We start from the raw sequence: 27,923 nt of genomic DNA, 5'->3' as shown, positions 1-27,923 counted from the left end.
TAAAGTAGTGCCACTAAGTGTTTGCATGCGAAATGATTAGGGATGTCCGGGTTCGAGTTAAAATAGGTCTGTTATTAGTTGTGATTAATTTCCTTTACTAGCAATTAATTTTTCTGAAAAATGTTGTTTGTTACGATGGAAAAAATTGCATATTGGCATTTTGGGCTGTTTTTTTGCATTTTTAAGCCCTGGTAAACAAGCCGCGAATAAAAAAATTTCCCCGACTTCTGAATCTCCTTTCTTCTAACTGTTTGATTCACGCGACTATGTCATGCAATACCGTCATTAGAAAGGCTAGAGCACCGAATGGATATATATGGGGTCTTGTCAGCTACGCTTTGTTAACCAGAACATTCGCTAATAATGTTCAACATCACGGTTAAACAGTAACGAGAGATTGATAAATGACTTTCTCTCGGGACTGTTAAACGCTTTTTGTTTTTTTATGAACGGCAACTGATCGAAAATGTGACGCTCATTGTAAATGAGATTCGTTTATCTCTGATGTTCGTCCGCTGTTTAATGTTTTTCGACAATCCTGCGTAGGTTATGCCGGTAAAGAGAACAGCCTAATTGTAACCCTACACGGATAATAGTGAACACAAGGTAATTTGTTAAGTTATTGGGATGGATAAATATGGAATTTGCGTAGTTAGAAAAAAACACGTGGCTAAGCTAAATCCAAAACTGATTCAATCAAGTTTTATATTTTCGCTTCTGTTTTTTTTCCTAAAAAATGCATTAGCGCAGTTGTAAGCTGCCAACATTAGGACAACAAAATTGTTGTAATTCCAGTTCTGACGCATCTAGTGTCTTGAATCAACGTCAAATCTATTCCCAAGGTCAAGTGTTAAATATATATATATCACAAAATCTGTCTAATTTATCATGAAAAAGTATGACACTGCCTTATAAGACGAAAAAAGTTTTGGGTAGGTATAATTTCTATATAAATACCGTGCGAAGCTGAAATGGTGTTTAAATGTTTTAAAAGATCTGGTCAGAGCAAGATCGAAATAAGATTTTGTCAGATAAAGCGACTTGATAACATGAAAACAGACATGACCCAACATTAACACGATAATTGCCAGCCACATTGGTTTTCCAAAATAGCTCTTCTGGTTAAATATTGTTCAAACAGTGTAACATTAAACATAGCATTTTACATTCCTAAGGAGATTATAAAATAATTAATCAAACAACGTAACCCGAAACCATAAATATTATGGATTAACTTGAATTGTAAAATTATAATTGTTTCTTATTGATATCGTGTTTTGATCAATAAAATTCTTAAAATGCAGATATTTTTAGCCGATGACGTAAACAATCCCTCCATCTTACTCGGATAAAATCGAAATTTCACACCGACGTTCCAACATAAACATTTAGGGGAGAGCCGAGCTGTTGTTGCCCACTATCAGCATAAGAGATCTTGTCAAAAAAATGTGTACAAAAAACGTGTGCTATGTTATTAGGCTGCGTAAATCGGTAACCAAGTGACAGTTAGTATTGTTACTGGTCTTATCAATTCCTGTTATCAGGTCAGGCGTGGTCATAATCCTGCGTAGGGGTTTTTGATTACACCACAACCAAAGTTTGCCTCATTTAAGACATACAATAAAAACATGTTATTTAACCTATATTTAGAGTAACCTATAAGGTGTAATAACATATAACTTTTTTAAAAAAAGTGTGTTTTAAATATTTTTGACAACTTAGTAATGATGTCATCTGTTCTAACTGGGCACGATCTTACATATTACTAGTTTGCCTGTGGTAGTACATGCACGGGAATATAATACGATAAAGGGATTAGAATCTCATGCACATGAAGGTCATCCTATTACGTAGATTACATAATTAGATTATGTTCCCGAAAAATTAAACTTGATCTTTAATAGAAAAACAGAAGCTCTATTCTCTATTTAATTAATTGATTAAAAGTTGTTTTTTTTCTCACCGATATAAATTTAATTAAATACGATGTTTGAGAAATAACAAATCCTTCTATGCAAATTCGAAAGCATAAAAAAATACCCGAAGTTTAACCCTTGATCTTGTTCCAAACTATTTTTAATTTTGATTTCTAAGAAAATTAATTTTCTACGCCTAATTTTCTACAAAATCTTTTAGCAAATTAATGGTAATGGTTATCGTTTTACCGGCTTTGTCGTGTTTTAACTCTTTAGTAACGACAGGTCATGTTTTGTGTTTGTCGCCCTTGTGCACCTGATTAAAATGGTAATTAAAGAGTGAAACCGCTACATGATTTCATTCATTTGGCCCGCAGCTGTCAACCATAATTGAAATAAATTGTAAGATTAAGTATAGCAATATTAAGCCGCATCACTTTATATAAAAACAAAGAAATATTAAACAATTTTCTCCCTAACTTAAACCTTCCGCTAAAATTAAAAAATGTGGTCGGGTTGATTAAAAAACTCGTTTCTTTTAAAAGTTCGTAAACTTTAAGATGTTGATAGTTACCTTATTTTTGGTGGTGTGATTTATAAATAGGTTTAAATAAATATCTGTGAACTTCCCCATTAAAAGTTGTATAAATAAGGATTATCACATTTAATCCCCACAGAACATGATTTACCTGGTTGTTTGTGGCCATTGGTCGATAAATTTAAAACTGTGCTAAAAGAATAAAAAAGCAAAAAAAATAAATACAGCAATAAAATTTTGAACCTAAATTGCGATTTCGTTTTTCTGCTTTAAAAATCTTTAATAAAGCTCTTCGTCGTCAGCATATTATTTATTTAATGTTTATGATCTAATATATTGAAACTTAATAGCCAATAAAATTTAATTAAAACGAGTATGAACAGACGATATCAAAAAATATTCTAGTTAAATCAATTTTTACTTAGAATAAAAATCTCCATTTTTCAATCACAATCAAAGTTTAAATTAATTTTGTTGCACAAACATTTTTATCAGGCAAAGATTATTGCTGCTCGACCTGTGTGTATTGGATCAGGATAAATCAGTAATCCCTTGGGAGCCTTGTAAGATATACCGACAACAACTTCATGGTTTATGTCATGACCACCTTCAATGTTGTCTGTCATAGGCCTATATGGGTTTTTAAATACCATTGGGTTTGGTCTGGCCTTTTAGTATGTGATTCGCTTGTGGGTTATTTTTTAATGTGGCTAATCTTATACGAAGTTAGCTTGTTATGAGTTTTAATTAATATTTTAATAATCTCTAATCATGTGATCTTGTTATTCAATATTGGATTACTATTTTTAAAGTTACATAACCATTTGATAAAAATAAAATATGACAAAATAAACAAAAAATGTTTTAATACCCATGTTTTACAAAATCAAAAAAAATTTAAAAATTTAAAAAATATTTTGTTTCTTGAAATTTTTAATTAATTTTAAACAGGTCATCTAAAACGTTGTTTAAAAAAGAACATTATCCCATAAAAATATAATGCTTGCTTTTAAAAACGGTGAACGAGTTAAATATGAATAATTAATCAAGTGCGTTTAACTAAGATTATATTTCGTGCAAAGTTTAATCAATAAAACTTAAGTAAATTTTCTTTTTGCTTATCTCTTGTACAAATAAATTTTGTTTTTAAAAATTCTAAATTTAAAATGTAAACGAAGATTCAAAGTTCGATCTTTCAAAGTAATTATGTAAGTAATCAAATTCTGATTTAAAATTTTCCTTTTTTTAAGGAAGTTTACAAATCTGATTAAAGCGAGGTAGCATTCCACATTCTAATGCCCAGATATAGGTAAGCGCAGATTTTATTTTCAAATTAAAAAAAATCGAACTATTTGCTTTTAAAATATTACCAAAACATTAATGGAAAATTACATAAACTCGCCAACGCAATTTTTTTATCCAATCAAAAAATAGTTTTTTAATCGAAATCCCAGAAAATGGATGAATAAATTATCCAGCCTAAGGCGACATGGTGCTAGCGTTTGTAATCCCATAAGCTCCTATGCCGTACAACCTAATATGCTTAAGAACACGAATGCAGGTGCCTTAATCGCATATTTAAAACAATAAAAAAATGGAAAACGTTGTAATCAACATGTCGGTCGACTTATTTTCGTATTTATGCTTCGTAAGGTTTTTTATATTGGTCCGAAATATCTGTTTAATATAACAGTCTTGAATGCAGGCAAGTGTGTACAGTAAGCAGAGTGCGGTGGCTTTATTTTCGAAAAAACATCAAAATCGTGATGATTTTCATACTGTTTAGGTAATGCGATAAAGGTTCTGTTTACGGTTGAAAAAAATCATCTAACGCTTATCTTGGATACGCTTAAGCAAAAATTAAGCTAAAAGATGTCTAATTTTACTTGCATAGTAGGTCTGAAAATCGTTTCAAACTGGAAAAAGCAGTCAATATCATTTTCAAAACATTATGTCATTTTAAAGTGGTTTTTAAAATATCAAATTTTGCAAAACAATATCGATTTTTAAATGTAATGACCTTCCATAAAAAATGATGCGAAATATTAATTACAAATTTTAATCGAATTATATGCAACTATAAATGTAAATTCTTATAAATAATTAAACTTAAATTTAATTGAAGTCAATATTGTTAAAGGGTAAAATTTCAAAAGGCCAATACACGTTAATATTAGAACATATATGATGTTTATCTCAGATATCTATCTAACAACATAAACTTGTTATCCGATGTAGATAATAAAATATATCTTATTTCAAACATGATTAATGTCTACCCGTTGGCGACATCTTTTTGAAGTTTTTTTGTTGATGTTTACGAATACACCCAAAACCACAAATATTCATTGTTTTTGAACACAACTCTAATTAGATGAATATCACGTATTGTTATTCTCGAATTTAACATGAATACATGTAAGTACCAAAAGTAAAAAAGTTTGACCCCTTTAAAAATATAAATTACTACAAATTTTTAGAATATTAATTTAAACAAAATTTTTCATGTCAATTTTTTTAATACATTATTTTTTTAATTTTAATTTATATATTCAATAAATTTTTTAATTGTCTATTTTTTAAAATTTTAGAAAAGAGGATAAACCAAAAAGCGTAAAAGGTCCCCTTTAACTTTAAACAATGCTTGTTGCTTAGCGACAGTTTTGCTATAGTGTCCAGTGTAAATGAGAAAAGCGTTTGTTTTAGGACTTTCAATAACCGAAGCGTTTTTTTAACAATAAACAAAAGAATTAATAAGCATAATTTAAAAACAAAACTAAGACCCAAACGTAGATGCATTAACTTATTCAAATTTAATACATGCAGTAAAAAAATTTAAGGTGTGACATTTTGACATTGTCTGAATATTAACTAACAGACCAAGATCCTTAAGGCAGTAAGGCAAACGCAAAAAGACCAAAATTCAATATTATTGTTTCAATAACTAATTCAACGGTATTTTTTTATACATGATAAACTAGATTATACAAATGACAGCCGTTTTTTTCTGACTGTTTATCAAAAAACAGCTAGGCAACATTTCATAAATAATTTATGACATATTATTGAATATAATCTACAGATATATAGTTGTTACTGCCAGAAATTTTGTTAATTAAAAGTTTAAAAAATAAGAAATCGAAAATGTCTGCTGCTGCATGCCAGAGCCGAGGTTCTCGCACTCAAGGTTTTACCTTAAAAGCTTACATGAAAAACTCAAAAGTAAATTAACAAAATGTTCTAAAATTTTTATAAATAACTAACTTGATATATGTTATACATTTTTTTAAATATTTTTTGTGTGTTTTTTAAATAATTCTTAAGTAATGCTGTATATTTTGAGTTTAAGAATAATTCTTGCAAATTAGTTTAAAGTGAACCATATTAAATTATTTTTAGGTCGCTGGACCCCCTAGTGCCGGGGCATTTCAAGAACGCCCCGCAAAACCGACCGCTTTCAGAAAGTTTTACGAGCGAGGTGATTTTCCGATCGCTTTAGAACATGACACCAAGGGAAACAGAATAGCTTGGAAGGTTTAATAATAACTTAAACACTTAATTTTATGTGTTTTTCTTTACTAAAGCTTTCATAAAATTTAAATGTGTCAACTTGCAAAAACAAAATCAATGTCAAAAAAACTTGCTATAGTTATAATAATGCTTTGTAAAACATAGGTTGAAATTGAGAAGTTAGATTACCATCATTACCTTCCCTTGTTCTTTGATGGATTATGTGAAGTGGTTCATCCATACGAGTTCTTTGCTCGACAGGGTGTCCATGATATGTTGGAACACGGAGGTTCAAAAATTCTTCCGGTCATTCCCCAGTTAATCATTCCTATTAAAAGTAAATTTTTTTGTTATTTAATTTTTTTTTCTAAAATATTTTTTTACCAAAATGTTGATTATTATACAGATTAATTTAATTGCATAGTTTGGATTAATAATTTATCCTAGAATTCAGGAATAATATATGCTGCTTTTGTTTAATTTTTAAACCAAGTTTGTGAGTTATCTATTATTTAAAATTTGTTTAAAAATGAAATTTATTTTTATTGTAAGTAAATTATGCAGATTATAGATATACATTGATTCCTGCACATGTTTTTGTGAACTATAATTCATCTGTTAATTGTCATACAAAAAAAAAATCAATAACAAATTTTGCAAGTATTGCCTATAACATATTCATAATCAATTTTATACTATTTATTATTTTATCCTATAGACGCCCTGAACACCAGAAACAGACCAGTAATTTGCACGACCCTTAAAGTTTTGCAACACTTGGTTGTATCTGGGGAAATGGTAGGAGAGGCTTTAGTCCCCTATTACCGGCAAATTCTCCCCATTCTTAACATTTTCAAGAACTGGAACCGTAAGTTTATTCATAAAATGTTTTACGGTGTGTAATTCATTGTAGAAGTGTAATTATTTGATTTACATGTGTACAGTTTTTGATTTACATGTGTACAAGAGGTAAATTGCAAATGTATTTAAAAACTGAATATAACAGTTTTTTAGTAAAATATTTCCTATCTTGTTGTCATAATATATCTGTGCACATATACTTGAACAAGCTTAGTGGCAACTGAATAAATACCAACCACAGTTGATAATATGTTTCAAGTACGCTCAAGTCCCTCTAAGATATAAAAGTGACAGTTTTGTCAAACTTATGCTAGGCTTGCTTTTTAGAGTGGATTTCAATTTAGTAAAAGTATTTAAATGGCAATTCTTTCAAAAATTCTGTAGGGTGACTCCTAATGATAATTAATTTAATATAATAATATGATTTTTAATTTAAAAAATAAAAATTTAATTTCATGTTTAGGCAACTCTGGTGATGGAATTGACTACAGTCAACAAAAACGTGAAAATATCGGAGACCTTATCCAAGAAACCTTGGAAGCATTCGAAAAACATGGGGGCGAAGATGCCTTCATAAACATCAAGTACATGGTACCTACCTACGAGTCCTGTCTGCTAAATTAACTTCTCCAAATAAACAACCCACCCATTTTTAACTCTGTTTAATTTTTTTTATTAAAACCTGTACTCTCGGGCCGAAATGTTTGTAAATTTCATGTTTTGGGCATTTTTTAATATCAGGTTAGTTATGCAAAATAAAATTGTGATTTTTTTTTGAATTAACCAAATATTCTCTAATAATTTGTAGTGGTAGTGATTTTAATTTGTAATACAAAACTGTTTTGTAATTCCAGATGTTATAATATTTTCTTTTTTTCTTTAAAACTTCACTCTATAACACTGTATTGCTTTGTATTTTTGATTGTTTATTTTGTGTTTTTGTACAAATATACACGTACGTATCTATTTAGTGAACTATTCATATTTTTTATATAAAAATAGTTTCCATAATAAATATTCTGTTAAAAATTTGGATTTTTTATTAAGCTAAAATATAAATATCCGTTTGAAACTTTTTGAAGGGGGGTTATAAATTTTTTTGTTGTAAAATTATTTTAAAAACAACAGTTTAAAAAATTACTTCCGCAATGAGATTTTATTGCCCTAATAAATCGTTTCTTTTAAATATAAACAAACACAATTAAACAGTTGGAGTTGGAAATGGGTTTATTGTAAAAAAAAAATTAACTTTTGCCTAACGTTATAGAGATACAAGCATTTATTTCAATTGTCATTTTGAATAACCTAAACAGTCGCATATTAAATTACCACCAACACGCCTATTCTTTTACAATGGGCGTTTTCCATTTCAAATTGAAACAAAAAATGTCAATAACCAGAATTCCATTCAACAATTTGTTATTAAAAAGATAAAAAACAATCGATAATCTGTTTAAAATGATTTAAACTTTACGCAATAAAAAATGATAACCTAAAAGAATGATTTTTTAAATTAAATTATTGCAATAATGATTTAATTTAACCTGTGCATATATATCATTAACTTCCGATATAATTCTATATTGAAAACAACTACATTTAAAATTGTATCGTGTGTTAACATAATTACAGGCATTTTAAAGCTGATTTTACCAAGGCAAAAATTCTTTGGCAAAGGTGAAATGCTTAGAATAATAATGATGTTTTGGCTTATGTTAATCGAGTTACTGCAAAAAGGAAATGGTACTTCCAATTTACCACAAGAAAAAATTACAAGTTTGTTGTTTAATTATTTACTAAACTAATTTTAAAATAATATAATATGCATCTAAATGTTGCTGATAAGATATTTATAAAATTAAAAAAAATATATATATAAAAACCTATGGAAAAATATAGAGATCTCCTAACGATCTTAAAGCTTTAATTTTAAAATTTATCCAGCTTTGTTTACATTAACAAATTTTATTTTTATTTTTTTCAAGATTTTACGATTGGAAATCATTGGTACGTGTTCAATTCTGAAACTATGACTTATGCAGACGCCAAAAACTATTGCAATAGCATAGATGCTAGGCTCGTTATATTCACAGGCTATCCAGAATGTTATCTGTTTAGAACAAGCATAACCAAATTTTTATTGGATAAGAATATTAACCAAGCAAGTGCCTGGTTAGGAATACGGTATAAAGAGAATTGCTATTTCGACTTTCCGAATTTACAGCGAAACTGTAGCGAATGGATTTCAAATCGTTTTCAAAGTTCAATTTCGTCTTCCGGCTGTACACTTGCAACGTTTAATAATTTTCATTCATTTGTTTGTTATGGAAGTATAATGTGGACTACCCACAGCTGTTCAATGTTAGCCCATCCACTATGCGAGGCTAATACAATATTAGAATACGATGATGGTGTGTATTAGTGACATTTTTTTACAACAAATTAGACCCTTTTGTTAAGTTTTTATCCATATTATTAGATCCAAATAAAGCATATTATATATTATATAAATTTAGCAGAAAGTGGAGAAGAAATATCTTTGGTTACATTGAAAATTTCAATAACAACACCATTTTCTGTTCAACTAATTAATAATTTACAAAACGAGGTAAAGTTTTCAGAAGTTTTTTTTAAATGTTTGTTTGTAAACAAAGTTGAATTTAGATCGATTATTTTAACGTAACATCACAAGTAGTTAAAGACGCAGCCAAGGAACTAAAAGAAATCACAAGTAACGCAACAGTTATGGACGATTTAGAAAGTGCAAGTGCAGTAATCTCAATTCTTTATCAACTATCCCAAAATCTAATGGACAATGTAATTACATTTTTTGGGTTAAATGTTACTTTTAAAAAAAGATTCCTTATATGAAGGTTTTTGTTAAGTGCCAGTTTTTATTATATGCTTGTTGCTACCATACTAAATTATGATTTACGTTGTTATAGATTACAACAGGTTCGTTTGAGGATATTCTTACAGTGATTGACAGCGTGCATTTAGCAGATGAGCGAAACAATCATATTACACTGATGCAAAAGTCTAATATTATTGATGCGATTGACATTTTTATACAAAGTATTCAATTACCTACTGAAACCAAAGTTTACAGATTTTCTACACAAAGTATCGATGTCCAGGTTATACTATTTACTTGTTATTTAAGCAGAGATTGATGTGACCAAAGGGCTCAAAATGTTGATCGCGTGTTGTATTATAATATTGTATCTGTACTTGTCTAGATTGAAGTTCTCGCGCCTGGAGCTGGTGTTGCGAAATACATTTCATTAGACGCTCAAATAAATGAAACAGTGCTTTTAAAACTGCCATACAGATCCAACTCAAGTTCGCCACAAGTTAGATTCGTGGAATTTAAAGACGCTTTGTTTTTTCCATCTCCCTTTGTAGTAGAAAAGGTAATTCACAGGAAATATACACTTTGCATGAAAATAGTTTTTTTATGTAACAACTATTTTGCAAAGGTTATTTCAGTTCTTGTACCCGATAATGAGATGAGAGAGTATGTACAACTGAATCCTCTTGAATATAGCACACCACTTCCTACAGTAAATCCAACTCAGGTAATACCTTATAAACATTCGATACATCCAAAGATTTATATTTTTTCTTTACGGTTTATCTTGTAGGTTTATCGCTATCTACAGTGTGCTGCTTGGGACAATGTAAATCTAACATGGTCTTCCGAAGGATGTACCTTAGTAAGAGATACGGAGAAGCTGCCTTTATGCCAATGTAACCATCTAAGTAATTTTGCACTAGTTGTGGTAAGAATGTTATGTATTATATGATATTAAATAGAAGTTTTTATTTAGATGATGATGTATTTTGTATTTCAGCGCATCAAGTATATGCCTATTAATCCGGGTTTGGATTATGTTGGTAAAATTGGTTGCTCTTTATCAGTAATTGGATTCTTTCTGACTACCCTGTTTTATCTGTGGTTTCGGTAAAAAAATTATTTTTAAATGTAAAAATATTTTTTTTAAGATTAGGCAAATATTTTACATCTTTTTTTAGAGATCTTCGCCAATCAAAGCCCGGACCGATTCATATTAACTTGTGTATTTGTTTATTTACGGCTTATATTATATTTCTGTTTGGTTCAAGTCAAATTCAAATAGGAGCAGTTTGCATCACCATAGCTGCCTTTGTTCAGTTCTTTTTACTTTCTGCATGGATGTGGATGTTTGTAGAAGGATTCGCCATGTACAAGTAAGTTGTATTGGTAAACCTTGGCTAAATGAAAAGATTTATATACTATGGCCTACTCTTTATCACATGCGAGCTTCTATACATTTTTCTTTACATTGTGTAATAATACGATTTTTAAATAAAATTGTTTATTTAGATTTTTGGTGCAGAAATCTCGATTTTTGGGTGATAGATTTTTACTAAAGTGGTCACTAATCTCTTATTTAGTACCAGCGTTTGTAGTTTCAACAACCATTGGAATAACCGTTGGATACCTTGATCGAAAATCAATGTGGTATTCCGACCCAAGTACGTTACATTAAATAAATATCTTACTGGAATCTAAATGTTTAAAAATTTAAATAGATAAACAAAATATTATTGCTTGTTAGGCAATCGAGCAATTCTTGAATCTACATACATACACGAAGACTTTTGCTGGTTACACGACAGTTCATTAATATTCGGTTTTCTGGTTGAAATTGGAATTGTTTTTCTAATAAATTCGATAATGTACACTATGGTTATTCGATCAATAACCTGGGGAAGAAAAAGGGTTAGCACAATAATGTTTACAGGACCAATTAACAATATTTCGTTAGGAAAAATGTTATGTTGTTTTAGGTTCAATCGTCAGCAGCTCCAGCTACTAGTAAAAGTCAGGTGATTAAGGTGACGTCAGTGGCTGTCCTTCTGGGCTTGACGTGGATATTTTCAATTCCACTTTTTCAATCAAACAGTGAAATGATTATCACGATATTTAGCTATATTTTTTCCATATGTAATGGCTTTCAGGTAATAATATTTCATACATAAAATATTTTGAATAGTATTTTATACGTTTTTTATTTAAGGTTATAACTGGTTATTGCATTTTTTAAGGGGGTAGCCATTTTCTATTTGTTTTGCGTGCGAAATTCGACAACTAGAGAATTTTTTACAAACACAATTAGAGGAAGCTGGAGGGCGCTAACACATCGCCACAGAGACGAATATAATATTTCTTCGCTATAGCAAATATAATATCAAACTATTATTCCTGTATACAAACGATATACTATACATTTTTCTTTAAATGTTTGGTACTACCAACTTGAGAAAAACTAATATAATGTTAATGACACCTTTTTTGATTTTTAAATGTAAATGAAAAAAGAAATGTCACATTTAAAACAATTAAATAAAAATAGTAAAATTACGATCTGAAAAACAATATTCGTTTTAAAAATATTTTGCTACGACAACGTTACGACATGAAATAGTTGGTCTTAAGTTCCAAATTTAAAAATAGCCACCTTTGCTGGAATGTAATTTTGAATGGGATTATATTACAGTCGCTAATTAGTCACAACAGTTTCTAAAATCGAATTACTTCAACCTTTTTTAGCGCAGAATTATGCGAGGAAATATTAAAAGCGTCAAATTACTTAAATTTATTTCCATATTAAATAAAATTTGCATTTTGCACATAAGTCAAAAAAGTTATATTTTAAATATAAAGCAAAACATGGGGCCAAATTAAAAAAAAACATAATTTTAACAAAACTTTTAATCTAGTAATGCGATGTGTTACCAAAATATAGCTTGTATTTTTAAAACTAGTTGATTAACGTTCTTTACGTTTTTGTTTTACTTCTATTGGAACGTTAATTTATTTTGCATGATTAGACTTGCCTGGGTACTGGTCCGCCCATGCGCTAACGTACCTGAGTTACAACTAGTTTTACTAATTGTATCAATGTGTCAAGGGTTATCAAATAACCAAGTTACTATTGTTGATTGTTCGTTAATTGTCGTTTTGCTACATTACTGCGAATAGACGGCCGATGAAACAACATACGATAATCAACGGTTTGAAATAAAAACTTACGACGGCAGCAAAACAATAGAAAAATCGCTTTGTGGTGAGTATAAACCTTACAACGATTGGCGATCTGTTATGTGATATACAAATAACTAAATCACGTTGGTATGAGTGAATTTGCCGGCGCACATTGCCTTACCTTTGTCTTCTTAAAGCGACATGTAAACATTACTTAATAGATTTTTACTGAACCGAGGTCTTAAAAATATTTAATGCCAGCATTGTGAATTGTTAGAAAATGTAAGATTTTAAAGTCCTATATAAATAGTAAATTCTTAACCCACGTTTATTTTCTTAAGCTCTTGAACAACAGACTCGTATTTTAGCTGATATCAAACAATATCAATAGTAAATGATAGTTAATTAGGTCGACGATTTCGAAACAGTGAGTTTACCTAGTAGTTGTTATTTAATCAGTTGAGTTATTTATAAACGTTATTTTTAATGTACGTAGCCAGATAAACTTGAGAACAAGATTAGGTTAAAATAATAATGTTGCTTTCTAAACAAATGTGGTTTTATTGTATTTATAAAACACAAAAGAGAGCTTTTGTATAAAAATTTTTCTTCACAATAACTTATAAAAATTGCGTAGTTGTAACAAAGAAAGTATGTGTACTTAAAAAGGATGTTTGTTATTGAAAGTTTAACAATCAGCTCAAAGAAAATTAATTTTCCTTTCCCTGTAGTTGTAATACCCTTTTATTATTAATTAAATCGCAATGTTAAGTTTTAATTTGATAAACAAATAGCTTTAAAATTCACAACAGGTTTGTTTTCTTGCCTATGTTTGTTTTTTACATCGAAAGTACTCATAGCAATTCGGTATTTAAATTTTAAGCAAACATCGCATTGGCATTTAAATACCTGCTTTCATAGGCCCGGCTATACAAATACTCAAGGTGCGTGATTTATTAGCATATATTCGTCACAGTGTTAAATATATTTCTTACATAGCCAGGTCAAAATTTAAGCGATTATTTACAGTTTAATAAAACTAAATGGGCTAAAATTTTTTTAAAACGGATTGCCTTTGAGTGTTATATACGGGGGGCACTTGTATCAACGAATATAATATAAATCAAAGCATGATCAATTAATGGATCGATAATTGCGACGAATTTTCTATGGAAACAATGGCAGAAGGTAGTAGTGTCGATCGTGAAAATCCGAAATGGGATGGATTAAATGTGACAAGTGATATTGTGAATGAAGAAAATTATGAAGCTAATATAACCTGGGAAAGTTTGTTGGAAGATTCGATCGACCAAAGGGCAGCAAAAGCTTTAAATATACATAGCGTACGAGAATTGCTCAAGAAAGAAAGTGAAACTAAAGGTAAACTTGTTTCTACAAAAAAATTTGTGTGAAAAATTCACAAATAAAACAAAAATAATATATCAGTATTTTAACTTGTAAGACATTAATTTTAAAAGAAATTGTGTAATCTAAGTGAATACGATTGATATCCTAATATCGTAATTTTATTTTTAGGTAATCTGTCACCCGCTCACAGTATTATAGGAGCAATTTATTCTTCGATGAACTCTGATATACAACAAGCTGTTAGGTCACTTAGTCCTGGACGAAAAAGTGGAAGAAGCTCGTCAGCATCTACTAAAACAGGTAGCAAAATGAGGTATTTTTTGTAGTTAATATTGCAGAACACTTATAAATACAAGTACTATTGGTTATGCTTAGTGCTAAAATTTTTAACATAATATTTTTAGCATCATATAGCGGTAACACCAGTTCTAGTTCGAACAAAAGTGACGGGTGTACATCGAAAATAGAACCATATCGAAGTTCTACTCCTAAATATTTAGATATCGAAGACATTGGGCAGTTAGAAAACCTTCATTTGTTTCCAAATAACGGTAAGTTCAACGGTTTCTAAATTTTACAACACATAGTATTGATCTCGATATTTCAATTGCAAGTAGATTCCTTGCTTTCTGAGCCTGAAATCGAGGTAGCATTTGACCGACCACCACAGACAATGGATATCCTATCCGCAGCAGGTAACCTGCAGGCTAGAAGAGAAAGGCATGGTGGATACGGGACGCCAAGTAGTTATGCTTCAGACCAAGAGATGATTCTCTACTTTGACAACTCAATGACACCCACCACAAAAATGGACGAGAACTTAACTTCAAGTTCTTCAGAAGTGACCCCAGTAGAATCAAATGGAAAGGGAATGCTGTTAATATCCCAAATGGAGAATAGAATGCAAGAATTGATTGAATCTCCAAGCTATTTGTTTAAAGGTTATTTAAATTAAATTAGCACAAAAATGTTATATCTTAACCAGCAAAAACTTTAAAGTAAAGAAATATATTTTATTTGTACAGAACTAACTTACGACCCTCGCCTTATTCCAAGATCTATATCCCTAGAAGAAATTAAGGATGACAAACCTAACAACAACATTCAGTCCGCTACAAAAAAGTGCGAAGACACCATACAAGCGTTAGAAGATCTAGCAAGTTCGCCTAAACAGTTAACCATCGGCAGTCAAGATGAACCAACTGAAAAGATTCTAGGAAACGCCTGCAATTTTAATGGTAACTCTAACTTAGCACTTCAAATGGAAAGCACTCCAGAAAAGGTAAGCAAAGGAGCACAAAGGTTACTAAACATGATTAAAATGGCCTCTGATATTGTGATCACTGACGAAATGAACGAATCAAAGATATTGGAGCTATCTTCGCCTGGTAAGAATACAGAACCTGCTACGCAATCTCTAGAAAGTTTTCAAGAATTTCAAGATTGTTTAAATGAGTTAAAATTATGCGAAAAGCAACGTTTGGATGAATCTAATAATGTGGTAATTAATGACAACATAAACAACCCAAAGGTTGTAGAGCCTACCTCACATAATAAGACAGCAAAGCTAGAACCTCAATCTTTAGAAAGTTTCCAAGAATTTCAAGATTGTTTAAACGAGTTAAAATTATGTGAAAAGGAACGTTTTGATAAATCCAAATCTACTAAAAACAATGATGCTACACCTACAGTTGCTAAAGAACAACACATTTTAATCGACTTTTCAGAATTAATGGATTCGATTCAAAATTGCAAGCAAGAAATTATGTCAAGTTTTAACGTAAATGGCAACGTCGAAAACCCAGCAGAAAATAGCATTTCCCCCGTTTGTACTCGTAATAAGAAAATTGCGAATGATAGAAATCAATTTAAAGATAGTGTTGATTCATCCGGTTTATTATTAAAGAAAAACCCCAAACAGTTAAACGATCAAACTGAATACGACCATCAGCTAGAAAAGGTTGCTGATAATATCGTAACTGAACTATTAGAAAGTTTTTCCAGGGAGAACAGCATGCTATCTTGCTCTACAAATGACGTTAAGGAAGAAAACAACAACACTAAAGTAAATATTTCCAATAATATTCCGAATCCAATTATAGTGATTAACGATGTAGATGGAAAAGTTCTCGCTACGGAACCAGAAGTAATGGACAGTGGTAATATTCATAAACAATGCAATCAATTCCAAAACACTTTACCTAACGAAAGCACTGAAATTGTAATAAACGAACCACTGGTTTTCGAACCTCTAAACAACGAATCAACCTATTTTGAAAGTAGAAAAGATAATAATCCTCAAGAAATAAAGTCAACGACATCCTTAGACGAACATAAATTGAGAAAGGCAAAGTCCGCTAACATATGTAAAAAGGATCAAGTTTCATTTGTGGAAAGTGATGATGAAAGTGAGTACGATACAGCTACTCACACATGTCTCAAACAAGCCAACACGATGGGTCCAAATTGTAACTTATTTAAAATAGAAACGGTGCCATTCTCCATAAGAGATGAAAACAAAAATACACCAGGCATGGTTGAGAATTTTAACTGTAGAGAGAAACAGTTGTTGGTTGAAAACCTTGGCGGGTCTTGCAATGACGAAAAGTTAAATAATGATCTAAATACTAAACAAGTTACTGCACAAACATGTGATCCTTTAAATCCAATCGGTTCAGAAAAAAAAGTTGTAAAATTTCACACCGAAAATTTTTCTGAAACCCCCAAACAGCGGATACCAATTCAAGATAATAAGCTAATTAATTTCCATAAAGACTCTGTGGGTAAAGAAAAATTAGACACTTACGCCGCTCAAATTCTAGCTACGCAAAACGTTCAAGAACATAAGGCTAAATCCATAGATGCCTCCAATACAACTCTTCGAGTAATTTTTACTGAAAAATCAAATGTTAATAAACAAGAAAAATTTGTAACTTCTGAAATGCCAGAATTTGATTCATCATTTTCAAGAAAAAGAAGTTTACATTTTGATGATTTTGGGGACCCGATTTTGGATATTGATTTTACAAAGTACCCAGATCTTTTAAATGTAAATGGTTGTCGTGAACGTGTTTATGATGATCTTGATGGTTCTAACTCATCCAATCATTCTTTTCTTTTAACCGACCTTCAGAGTAACGAAAATGAAGTAATAACAACTTCATTTGAAAAGAAAGTCATGGCTCCAAAACTTAAGCGAAAAAACGAAAATTATGTAATTGAAACAACAGAAATTATACCTGGAAACAAAGAAGATATTCATTACGAGAAGTTGGCAACACCTATGCACTTTAAAGGTCATAAACTAAAAAATAAGTTGCAAGATAGTACATTTAACAAATCTGCAAAACCAAACGTAGTGCAACGAGCTAAAATTACTAAGAATGCTAAAATTCCCGAAAAATTTGAATTGTCGTTTCACAAAAAGTTTAAAGATTTAGACAATAAAATAAACGAAATTTTAAAGCCTTCGCCCCCTAAACCAATTTCCATTCCTGTTCCAAATGAAACATATATATCTGCCGGATCAGCAAAACGTTCGTTGGTATTCGAACAGCAAGAAAACAATCAGATAAGATTAAAGAGCGTAACAAATGAACCGGATTTTAACACGTTTGCTCCCATAAAGGCAATTCCAGACAACGCTAAATCTCTTACCATTTACCCACATTTGTCCACGTCAGCAAGAAGAAATATTTTTCCAAATGATATAAAAGGTAAAAAACATATTACATTTTAGATAGACTACTTGTTTAAAAAGATAAAAGTATCCTAATCAATGGCTTGTTTAATTTATATGCTAACAAATACAGCAAACATTGTTTACAGATGCTGAAAGCGTAAGCACGCCCAGGTCTTATATTTCCTTTTATAACATCGACGACTCGGTTATGGAGGATGGCGAAACATTTTTAAGAACTGTTCATTTAGATATTTTACCCCAGGTAACATTACAATTCTAAAATTGGTGTAAAACAAATCATTAAAATGTCATGCTTTTGTTTAAGCTCAAGCTATTTTAGTACTTTGCTTTTTTGTAGGAGGACAGGTCCAGCACCTCAAGGTCGGAAGAAATGGCAACAGTAGCAAAGGCAATGACATATATTAAACATGATCTTGCCCGTGGTGAACGAGATTTAAAGAAGTTACAAAATGATCTTAATGAAACTTGGACAAGAATGCAGAAATTTGAATTGGAAATGACGCAGAGTGACGTTGATAGCGATGTGGTAGGAATTATATCTTTTTAAATTATATTACGCATGATGGCACTAGAGGGCTTCTCTCTCAAACCAAACTGACGCTTTAAAATTTAAAAATTGATTTTTAAACGAACACTTTTATAACAATTAAACAATATAAATAATTGTTTGATATTTGTGCCTATGAATAAAAAATTATTAATTACCACAATAAGTTATATAATAAAATTGTAGTTTTGCCATATTTCATCACAAATTAAAATATTTGTGGAAAGATTTGTATGAGTTGTTTTGCTAGAAAAACAATATTTCCATGTGACATTGTCACAAAGTTATGATAAGAAGCCCATTCAGCAACATTTAAAATTTTTCCGTTAGTCTTTTACTTTTCGATTTTTGACATTTAACTGTTATCGCATGGTACAAGCTTTAAATATAAATTATAATATGTATAAATGTAGACATAAAAAAGTAAAATTTACTAAAAAATATTTTAGGTTTAATGGCAGGAAAAATTTTAGTACAAAGCTTCAGTGTAGGTTAATAACTTACCGAGAGAGCTTAAGTTGTACGTCGGGCTAAAATCGTTATTGAGTTTAATTAGCACGATCTATTATTAGTTGAATCTATTCTTTTCTAATTATCTGCAAACTAATACCAACCGAAATTCGGTTTACTAAAAAGATGTGCATTATTTCAAATCGACCGTTTCAACGTTCAGTCAGTTCTACAATTCCTCTTGACCGGCCACTTTAAAATGTTTTGTGCGGGTATATAGTAAGAGCCCCCTTGTTTTACAACGTAGTGAAAGTATATACTCCTAAAATTAATGCCAGTGGTATATGGTACATTGTAGAGATAATACAATTGTTCAATTGTCTTTTAAATGATAACGTAGGTATAGAATTTGCATAAAGATAATACAAGTATTCAGTTGATACAATATGCTAGATAGAAAACTATAAGTAGAAGAAAACAGCAATTAGGAATGAATTAGGCAGCATAGAAACTTATTAACAAATATTTTGTTTAACGTAGTGTTTACTTCACCCTAATTATCAAATAAAACTATTTTTTTAAGTGTATATATTCATTTAAACTCGTAAAATTTAGAGCTTAGTAATGTCAAGTCACCACAAAACAGACAGAAGCTCGACGTCTAAGGTTCGAGCCCTGGAGGAGGTAGTTTGTTTGTTAAAAAAACATGTTCACCAACGAGAAGTTGAAATCGAAAGTTTAGGAAAACAATTTGGAAAATCAAATGACCGGATTAAATCTCTTGAAAAAAAGTTAAATGACAAAAGCTTGGTAAGTAAAAAAAATACTTAAATTTGATTTTAAGGAATGTTAGATTGTACAAACAGCTTTTATAGTTTTACTATTACTAACACATTTTTCTGTTTTGTTGAGCACAATAAGTATTTTACTTTAACAATTGCATTAGGTGTGACAAAGGTCCATTATGATACCCAATTGTGTTAGAAATAGTTGCCACAATTACAACATTATTTCAGGAATAAACGAAATTGCTAAACCCAAATTAAACAATTACATACCACCACCTGTATTTTCGGCAAACGAATTAAACCCATTCGGTCCTATTGACTACTGTATGTTCTATTTTACAGGACGAATATAGAATAAAAGGCCTACGTCACGACAAAGACGAATTGTTCAAAAAACTGAAGTCAATGCAAATCGAACGTGATGAACTAAAGGTAACATTCGCCTAAACTAAATGCCATAAACAAATAAAAATTAAAAACCTTTTTTATATACTGACCGAGATAATTAGAAGCAAACGTCAAATGAAAAATAATACGAGTTTTTCTTCTAATATTAAACCTTATATTTAAGGTTGGTTAACGTTTTATTACAATATTTACTTTCAGTTACGAATTGAAACAACCAGTCGAGAAAAAGAAGACGCGTTACGAGCAAGTAGAAAAGCGCGCGAAGATTTAAAAGCGGAAAAAGAAATTCAGTCTTCGTTAAAAAAAGGAATGATGGGCTATGGTGTAAACAGTAAGTTTTAATTAAACTAAAATATTTAAACCTATTTACTGCATTGAAAACGCTCAGAGCAATTTTTATTGAAGATTTTCAATATATATTTAAACCGTAAAAACTTTCAAAAAAAAGTTTATGCAAATATTTTTGCAAAAACAATAATTGTTTTTATATTTAAAAATGGTATATCACAGTTTAAACTTTACAGAACTTAAGCTTATAAACAACAAGTCTCCTAAGCCTACTTATCTCTTTGTTATACAAAGATAAAAAAAAAAAAAGAAGCTATCTCGTTATTTGTATAGAAGGCTAAAAAAAATTGTAAAAAATTAACATTAGTCTATTGATTTTAATATGCTTTTTACAATAAAAATTTGCCAGAACTATATTGGAAAGCCTTTTATAAAATTTTGTAAAATGTAATTGCAGCCAATATATATGCGCAAACCCCTTTACCGATTTTGTTCCAAAATTGTTTAGAATTTAAAGTACCTTTTACTTTTACTCTGAAGTGTAGTCACTTCAAGTACTGTGTACTGGTGGTTTAGTCGAAATAAACCGTTGTTAGTTATTTGAGAACGAGAAATACGGAGTTGGATATAAACACAGACAAATTTAAAACAAGGTAGATGTATTTTAGTAGATGTCTTGGAATACTTTAGATTCGTTCAAAGTGGCACAATAAGATGCTAAATTTAATTTTTAATAAGATTAAATAGTAAGGTCAAACAAGGTTGCTTTAAATTAACATTATTTCGTATCACAAATGTCTAGTTATGCTTAAAATAGTTTGTCTGTTTTATAATGGTATCATTGTCACGAATAATTAATATCAACCCACACTTGTTTAATAAATACACACAACACGATGTGCGACAAGATTTGGTAATACAACACACACATACGCCTTAGTCGGATCATTCACTTTAATTAAGGGCCTGGATGTAGATATTACTGAAAGAAGCCTGCGCTTCGATTATTTTATAACAAAATGTTATTGTCCAAGTAACAATACGGAAAAATTGAACGCTCACAACAACCTTACAAAGAAACTTTTGAATTTGAAAAGAGAAAGCTGATAAAACGATATCCGAATCAAAATCCCAAACACAACAGGCAGTAAGGTATAAACCAAGACAAGACTGGGAGGTAAACTAACGTGTTGCTATGCGATGTAAAGTACAGTAACAGAAAATTTATTGAAAAGTCATTAGAACTTTTATAAGGTCAGGGTTAGGTGAGAAATTTTGAAATTAACATAGGCAATTACATGTCGAAATATTAGCATTGTTTTAGTAATGTGTTTTAATATTTCTAGGTGTTATAAATAGATTATGTGTATGTCTAATTGTATATAGAGAAATATTTAAAGTGTTTTACCAAAGTTTGTGCTTCTTAAATGACAAGGTAAGAAATTTTGCACAATAATGTTAAACTAACATTTCTTTCTACATTTAAAACGACACTGCAAAAAATATTATGTACAAAAAAGTGATTACAAATTACTGGCACATTAAATTATTTAAACCTATCGATGGGCGGGTATATTAAACAACTAACTCATTGTTGGACATTGTTGATTGGTCATGTTATCTTATGTACGATACAAACTTTTAATTTGTTAAACGATTTTGTCCCAACTATGGTAACTTGTTAGTTCTATTGTTAGTTGTTACGTGAGAACGTTAGAAACTCTTTCATTTAATTTGGCATTTATTTGCCGTAAAGTTATAATATTTGGATATAGCGTTTAAATATGAATGCGTCTTAGCGTTGACTATTTTTAAATGTTTGTTTTAAAAATTTAAACTTAACGTTTTTGCTTTAAGATAAAAAAAATGTTTTTTCACCGAATAAACATTTCCTATTTTAATTATTAAATCAAAATCGCATTATTTTTGCTATTTTACGATTCTAACGATTTAAATTCGCCGCCCTTCACTCATATTCGTACGAGCATCGACAACTCTCAAATCAATGTTCACGAATCGTTGTGCAAATACCAGACGCCGATTTCATAACTTGTTGACTTATGATTCGGCGGTTGGTGAGAGCATTTTTAAAAGCACGTGTACGGACATGTTTGTGTTATCAAAATACTCGGATATATCATAACGTTGACGTTTCTGACATTCGCGTTTTTATTGTTTTCAATACCCAGTTTTTATTGTTCTTTTTCTATTTTGTATGATGATATATAATTAAAACTAGCTCAATATTTTTAAAATACTGAATCAGAAAAATAAAATTCAAAGCTATATAAGCACACATTTAATATTTAGCATATTATAATTGTTTAAATTAAGCATATTATAATTGTTTAAATTTAGCATATTATTTATTGTTAAGACTTATTTCTTGCTTTTTATAATAAATAGTTTTCGTTGTTTTGTAAGTGATTTATTTAACAGTTTAAACAATGGGCTAATATTTGCACAATGTTGTTATATTACTTATTAAACAATAATGCAGATTAAGTCGTAAATTAGGTTCAAGAAAATGTAAAATTCCGACAAGCATTTCTTCGTCAGTATTTTAAAATTTTTATGGTTTGAAAAAGATTCACGAAAAAAACAAAAATTAATTTTTTTTTCTATTCTTTAAAACTTAATGTTTTTTGGTCTTTGTTATTTGGTTATTGCTTGTTTAAATGAGAGATAGGAGAGAAAGTTATTCCCGCTGAGTTTTTATGACTTAGCTGGTTTATGATTAACCCAGTTTAAATCGTTGGTCTGATGTGTACATTTGATCGCAGCGCAAAATTCGAATTCTATTTTATAATATGGTATAGTGAAAGTGTAAGGCTGTTTAGATATCCCTTTAATAATAATATTTAGACGCGTGTGTTAAAAAAAACATTATACCCAAGTGTGTTGATGTTAATGTTGATGTTTTTTAAAAATATTTATTTTGGGAAATTAAAAAGTTTTTGAAGCACTTGACATTTAATGGACTTTCAAGTAGTTTTTTGTTACTGCGTAGATTTAAACTTGTATTAGCTTATACTCGAAAGTTAGATTGCACTTGAGTCGCTTTAATTAACCCCAAAGACGCGATATAAAAATTGTATCAGCTGTATTTGTTTGTTTTGTTGAAGTATTTGACAAATATAAGCATGACCGAATCAAAGGAAATATTGGAAAGTTATAATAATAGCATCAACGGCGATTTTGGTGAGATTTAAAATGTGGTAAATTGTTATTTTACAAAGACTGCAAAAAATCAGAAATTTTTTTAACTCGCTCAAATAAGTATAAAAACTCAATTTTGAAATAGCAAAAATCGTGTTTGATTGTAGGCTAGACAGATAAATACCCTTATTCAAGCTAAGTAATTTTATTATTTCGTAGTTGAAGAGGTATGATTTTACTTATACATTGTTACTTATTGTTGCCTTCTTACAACGATACTTAACAACGCACTTGTACTTGAATTTCGAAATTGTGGGTTAAGTCTCTCCTTTTCCACATTTCCATTCACTCGTTTTCCCACTAAACCTAAACTTGTTTCTTTCTTTCTCTTGCAGAAGAGCTCCACGAGAGAGTGACTGAGCTGGAATACTTAAACCGGTCGTCTGCGGGTGAACTCGAGAGAGCGGAGAAAGAACTCGATTCACTCAAGCGAGAAAACCGTTCGATGCGAATGAGCAACGAGCAAGCGGTCGAAGATTTGAAAGTGGATAACACGATCATGCGGGAAAAGGTAGAAAATTATTGGAATAACAAAAAAAAATAAAATGTTTTTTGTTTTATTACTAATTGATAACATAACAAAGTTAACAAAAACGAAAAAAAGGAAAAGTTTGCCAAAAAACACCAAGTTTATCATTCTTTACAATAGTTTTAACTTTTTTTACTTTACTTAACCAATTTAGTTTTATCATCCTTTTTTTAACCAATATTTGTTGATTTTTAGCTTGATCGAATGCACGAACTTTCGGCCGAAAATCTTCTTTTACAATCTGACTCAGCTGACTACCAAGCAGAACTAACAGAACTTAGAGACGAGGCAAAGGATCTAAGATCACGTTGTTACGAATTAACGGAAGAAAATAGACAGTGTAAAGCAGAAATCCGAGATTTAAGAAGATTTATTGATTTACTTAAAGCAAATAAAACTGGAGGTAGGCTGTAAATGTCACTAAACACTGTCCTATCTTACTATGCAAGTTAAGAGGCCCAATTAAAAAAACAAAATTTTGTATATTTATACTTTTAAAAAAATAGTTTGTTTTTGAATGTGTTTGTTTTTATTTAGATTCTCGACAAGATCTTGTCAATAAAATTGAATATTACCAAATGGAACACGATCGCCTAATGGACGAAGTTCGAAGATTAAAACAAAGACTCGGAGATATAAGTCCTCCGAGGACACCCCGTTCTCCCAAACCTTACTCCAGACACGCTTACGGAGAAGAGAAGGAGCTAAGAGGAAGAGACGAAAGAGTTGGAAAAGGAGCATCCAAAGTAAATTCGAGCTCTTTGGTTTGTGTGAATTGGTTTGGATTTTACTGCATGTATATTATGTAAAAAATAACTCAAACATTTCACTACTTAAAAAACATGTAATTTAATTAGTTTAAAAGTTTAGTTTTTAATAACATTGACCTTTTCAAGTCAAGTTTTCTATAAATTTAAAACTACATCTTTTATTTTAAGCCCGGAGTTAGATTCTCCAGTTCTTTGGAGCGCGGAAGATCTCCAGTCGGGGATTGTATGGCGGCTTCCTCTGCGTCATGTCACGCCGCATCCCGGATCATGAAAGACGGAAGAAGTTTATCGCCGTCAGCTGCTCTCAATATAAGAGATCTGACAATGGAGAGATATAATCAACACATGGAAGGAGAAATTAACCGTATGTTAAATGCTAAACAGCAAGTTTTATACTATTTTAATGGTTTAAAGGGCGAAAAATTGTTATTCAGTAGCTGTTTATTAATTTGCAATTAATTTTCGGAAGAAATTCTAAAAATTAAGTCCAGTACTTTGAACTAGAGAACAAGGAAAATCTGGTAACGTTATTTGTTGAATAAACAAACAAATTTTTTCCAGGTCCCAACTCGCCCGACTCCATCGACAGCGACGCCACCGAACTGTTGCTCAAACCTCAGCCTCACGTCAACGGACACACAGCGCCACCGCGTGACTGTTACAGCGATGACGAAGACGACGTGGAAATAAATTTACCAGCCTTCCGAAATGGAAAACTGACAGGTAAGAGTATTATAAAATCAATAAAGAATAAACAAAATAATTTAACAAAAGTTACGATATTCAACTTTTGGTAAAAATTAAATTTATGAAAAAATGATATTCAGATTCTTCTGAATCAGGTGGATGTATTAGAGCCAGCAGTGGGGATCGAATTACGCGCTCTTCTCATCATAAAAGATCGCAAAGTCCGATTAATCCGATCGGGTTCCGATCACTTAGTCCAAAAATGACTTCAACACAAAATAACATACAAGATACAGCAAGAGAGTAAGTGATATTAAATTTAAATTTGGTAAATAAAACGCATGACAAGTTGTTTAAACACAGTGATTAAACATCACAAAATCTAATCATTAGAAAATTTAAGCGTTTATGATTTTTTTGCTAAACCATTCCATATTATAGTCGATACCCCACAAATATAAAACGATCCTTGCCAAGAAGAGCATTTGCCCCTCGTTCACCAGCAGATCTTATGTTGGGTTATTGCATTAAATTCACAAGACCCGGTGGTAAACTAAGCAGAGGGACAGTTCGTTACATCGGACATCTACCGACCAGAGACGAGATTTTTATTGGAGTCGAATTAGATGGACATGGTTAGCTATGTTTTGTTGTAATAATAAGTAACTAAGTGTTATAGAAAACAAAATTTTTAAAATAAGTTGAAAACAAGTCATTTTGTTTGATTTACTTTAACTTGATTTAACAAAACATGGTGATGTACTTTCAGATGGAAAACATGCTGGCACCTTCCAAGGAAAGAAATATTTTACATGGTAAGTTTATGACTTTTTAGAGACAAGGTCTCCTGATAGTATTTGTATTTTTTATGCGAATTACAAAAGTTAAATTTTTAATTTTTATTTCTAGCCCTCAAAACAAAGGAATATTCACACCGTTTAGTAAAGTGATTATGGCTTGGGAATAACGACAACTTGAATATGAATGAACGGTACAAAATTCAATATGCAACCTAAATTGCCAAAAGAAAATGCAGTGTGAAAAGAATGGTATCTAAACATTTTCTTTTATTTTGACAATTATTAAAGACATTTTGCAGAGAATTTTTCATTGTATATTCTTTTATTTTATGTACACTAGCACTTTAATATATTATCTGTTCGTGTCAACAAATTTTTATAACTTTTAAAAAATAACAATGTTAACTACAAAATTAAAAACTTATAGTTTTTGTGTTAAATATTTGTATAACCATTTACAGTGTTCTACCTCTACAAGATTAAACATATTTTTAAACCAATTAAAACTAAAACTAATTAATTTAAAATTTTTTCAAAATTTTTGATATTATAAAAGCTAAATCGTCTCTATAAGTCATTGTAATAAAGATACAAAGCTTTAAATAAGCTTTAAAAACAAACATTTTTAATCAACTAATCACAACAAGGCAATTTTATTACACCACTGTGGCGAGACATTATCGTTTTAGGTCGTAGTGGTTTTTAATAAGTAGAACAACATAATTTTAGTGTTTTAGGACGGCTGGTACAAATGTTAAAACTAAACAATTTGAACCAACAAATTTTGATCAAAAATAACTTTTTCTTTTTATTAAAACTTATTTTAGTATTTTTTTGTGGTAAAAACATTTATATACTGACTTATATTAAACTCTCGTGGTGCTTTCTTTTAAGCATATTCACATTTTTTATATTTTGTATGAAATATTGTAAATATCTTAAACATCCCTATCCCACTGTACACCTTGTAGCTTTGTAAATAATTTTAAGGCGTAATTGCTTTTGTACATAGTAAACATATATTTTTATTAATAATTATTTTCGTAAAATGAGACCTTTACGTACTATAAAATATTAGGATATTTGTATATATATTAAAACATCTTAGGTACCGTAAAAATAGTATTTTTTTCTTGTTTTGTATTTATATTTTGATTCTATTGCTTTAAATTGCAAATATTATATCTAATTTTTATATCAATATTTTTATAAACGTAGAACAAATAAAAACTGTTTAATTTAGTTAAATAATCTGTCATCATTATTTCAGTATTGTACAATATTGTAGTTATTTTTACGTTACTTATAAATTCTATTATAATATATTTCTTATACCATTTTAACGCGAAAATCCGTCAATAAATTTTAGCGCAATTTGGTATACTATATTCTTTCGTAATTACAAAGTACACAGGCAGCAAAAAAGTTAATTAACTGTGTTTAAGCAACACAATTACTAGTCTATAGTATGAGGTACCTTGTTTGAGACGTTGTATCCAAAAAGTTGAAG

General features: G+C 30.2%; 3 protein-coding genes across 3 annotated transcripts; all 3 read left to right on the top strand.

Annotated features, from left to right (window-relative positions):
* Positions 1-5,516: 5,516 nt before the first annotated feature.
* On the top strand, positions 5,517-7,791 carry LOC145748192 (parkin coregulated gene protein-like). Its single transcript, XM_082564944.1, has 5 exons — positions 5,517-5,676; positions 5,854-5,988; positions 6,130-6,301; positions 6,683-6,832; positions 7,289-7,791. Exons 1-5 carry the CDS (start codon positions 5,599-5,601, stop codon positions 7,447-7,449), a joined length of 696 nt encoding a protein of 231 aa, XP_082421070.1. The 5' UTR covers positions 5,517-5,598; the 3' UTR covers positions 7,450-7,791.
* A 1,369-nt stretch (positions 7,792-9,160) lies between these two features.
* On the top strand, positions 9,161-11,915 carry LOC145741422 (adhesion G-protein coupled receptor G7-like). Its single transcript, XM_082559017.1, has 13 exons — positions 9,161-9,236; positions 9,342-9,433; positions 9,490-9,642; positions 9,771-9,962; positions 10,065-10,238; positions 10,305-10,403; positions 10,470-10,607; positions 10,680-10,789; positions 10,861-11,055; positions 11,192-11,343; positions 11,427-11,590; positions 11,659-11,829; positions 11,889-11,915. The coding sequence occupies exons 1-13, from the start codon at positions 9,161-9,163 to the stop codon at positions 11,913-11,915; spliced, it is 1,743 nt and encodes a 580-aa protein (XP_082415143.1).
* A 1,950-nt stretch (positions 11,916-13,865) lies between these two features.
* LOC145759995 (uncharacterized) lies at positions 13,866-27,762 on the top strand. Its single transcript, XM_082573862.1, has 19 exons — positions 13,866-14,236; positions 14,393-14,524; positions 14,629-14,775; positions 14,842-15,165; positions 15,250-17,940; positions 18,053-18,168; positions 18,265-18,453; positions 19,540-19,734; positions 20,055-20,144; positions 20,319-20,451; positions 23,963-24,138; positions 24,352-24,559; positions 24,694-24,920; positions 25,095-25,290; positions 25,488-25,649; positions 25,754-25,916; positions 26,055-26,248; positions 26,383-26,428; positions 26,523-27,762. The coding sequence occupies exons 1-19, from the start codon at positions 14,026-14,028 to the stop codon at positions 26,578-26,580; spliced, it is 5,658 nt and encodes a 1,885-aa protein (XP_082429988.1). The 5' UTR covers positions 13,866-14,025; the 3' UTR covers positions 26,581-27,762.
* The last annotated feature ends 161 nt before the right edge of the window (positions 27,763-27,923 follow it).

This window comes from Corella eumyota, chromosome 1, assembly GCF_963082875.1.
Source record: "Corella eumyota chromosome 1, kaCorEumy4.1, whole genome shotgun sequence".
In the NCBI taxonomy this organism is placed as follows: Eukaryota; Metazoa; Chordata; class Ascidiacea; order Phlebobranchia; family Corellidae; genus Corella; species Corella eumyota.
This window is presented reverse-complemented; position numbering and strand designations above follow the sequence as displayed.

What these genes read in the sequence shown, in the direction of transcription:
- LOC145748192 (XM_082564944.1), top strand. Translation starts at nt 5,599, where the DNA reads ATGTCTGCTGCTGCATGCCAGAGCCGAGGTTCTCGCACTCAAGGTTTT. An exon ending in CTTACATGAAAAACTCAAAA is followed by an intron (nt 5,677 to 5,853) that starts GTAAATTAACAA and finishes AATTATTTTTAG; the next exon opens with GTCGCTGGACCCCCTAGTGC. An exon ending in GTTAATCATTCCTATTAAAA is followed by an intron (nt 6,302 to 6,682) that starts GTAAATTTTTTT and finishes TTTATCCTATAG; the next exon opens with ACGCCCTGAACACCAGAAAC.
- LOC145741422 (XM_082559017.1), top strand. Translation starts at nt 9,161, where the DNA reads ATGTGGACTACCCACAGCTGTTCAATGTTAGCCCATCCACTATGCGAG. An exon ending in CTCCCTTTGTAGTAGAAAAG is followed by an intron (nt 10,239 to 10,304) that starts GTAATTCACAGG and finishes TATTTTGCAAAG; the next exon opens with GTTATTTCAGTTCTTGTACC. An exon ending in GAAGGATTCGCCATGTACAA is followed by an intron (nt 11,056 to 11,191) that starts GTAAGTTGTATT and finishes TTGTTTATTTAG; the next exon opens with ATTTTTGGTGCAGAAATCTC.
- LOC145759995 (XM_082573862.1), top strand. Translation starts at nt 14,026, where the DNA reads ATGGAAACAATGGCAGAAGGTAGTAGTGTCGATCGTGAAAATCCGAAA. An exon ending in GTCAGCATCTACTAAAACAG is followed by an intron (nt 14,525 to 14,628) that starts GTAGCAAAATGA and finishes TAATATTTTTAG; the next exon opens with CATCATATAGCGGTAACACC. An exon ending in AGTTAAATGACAAAAGCTTG is followed by an intron (nt 19,735 to 20,054) that starts GTAAGTAAAAAA and finishes TCTATTTTACAG; the next exon opens with GACGAATATAGAATAAAAGG.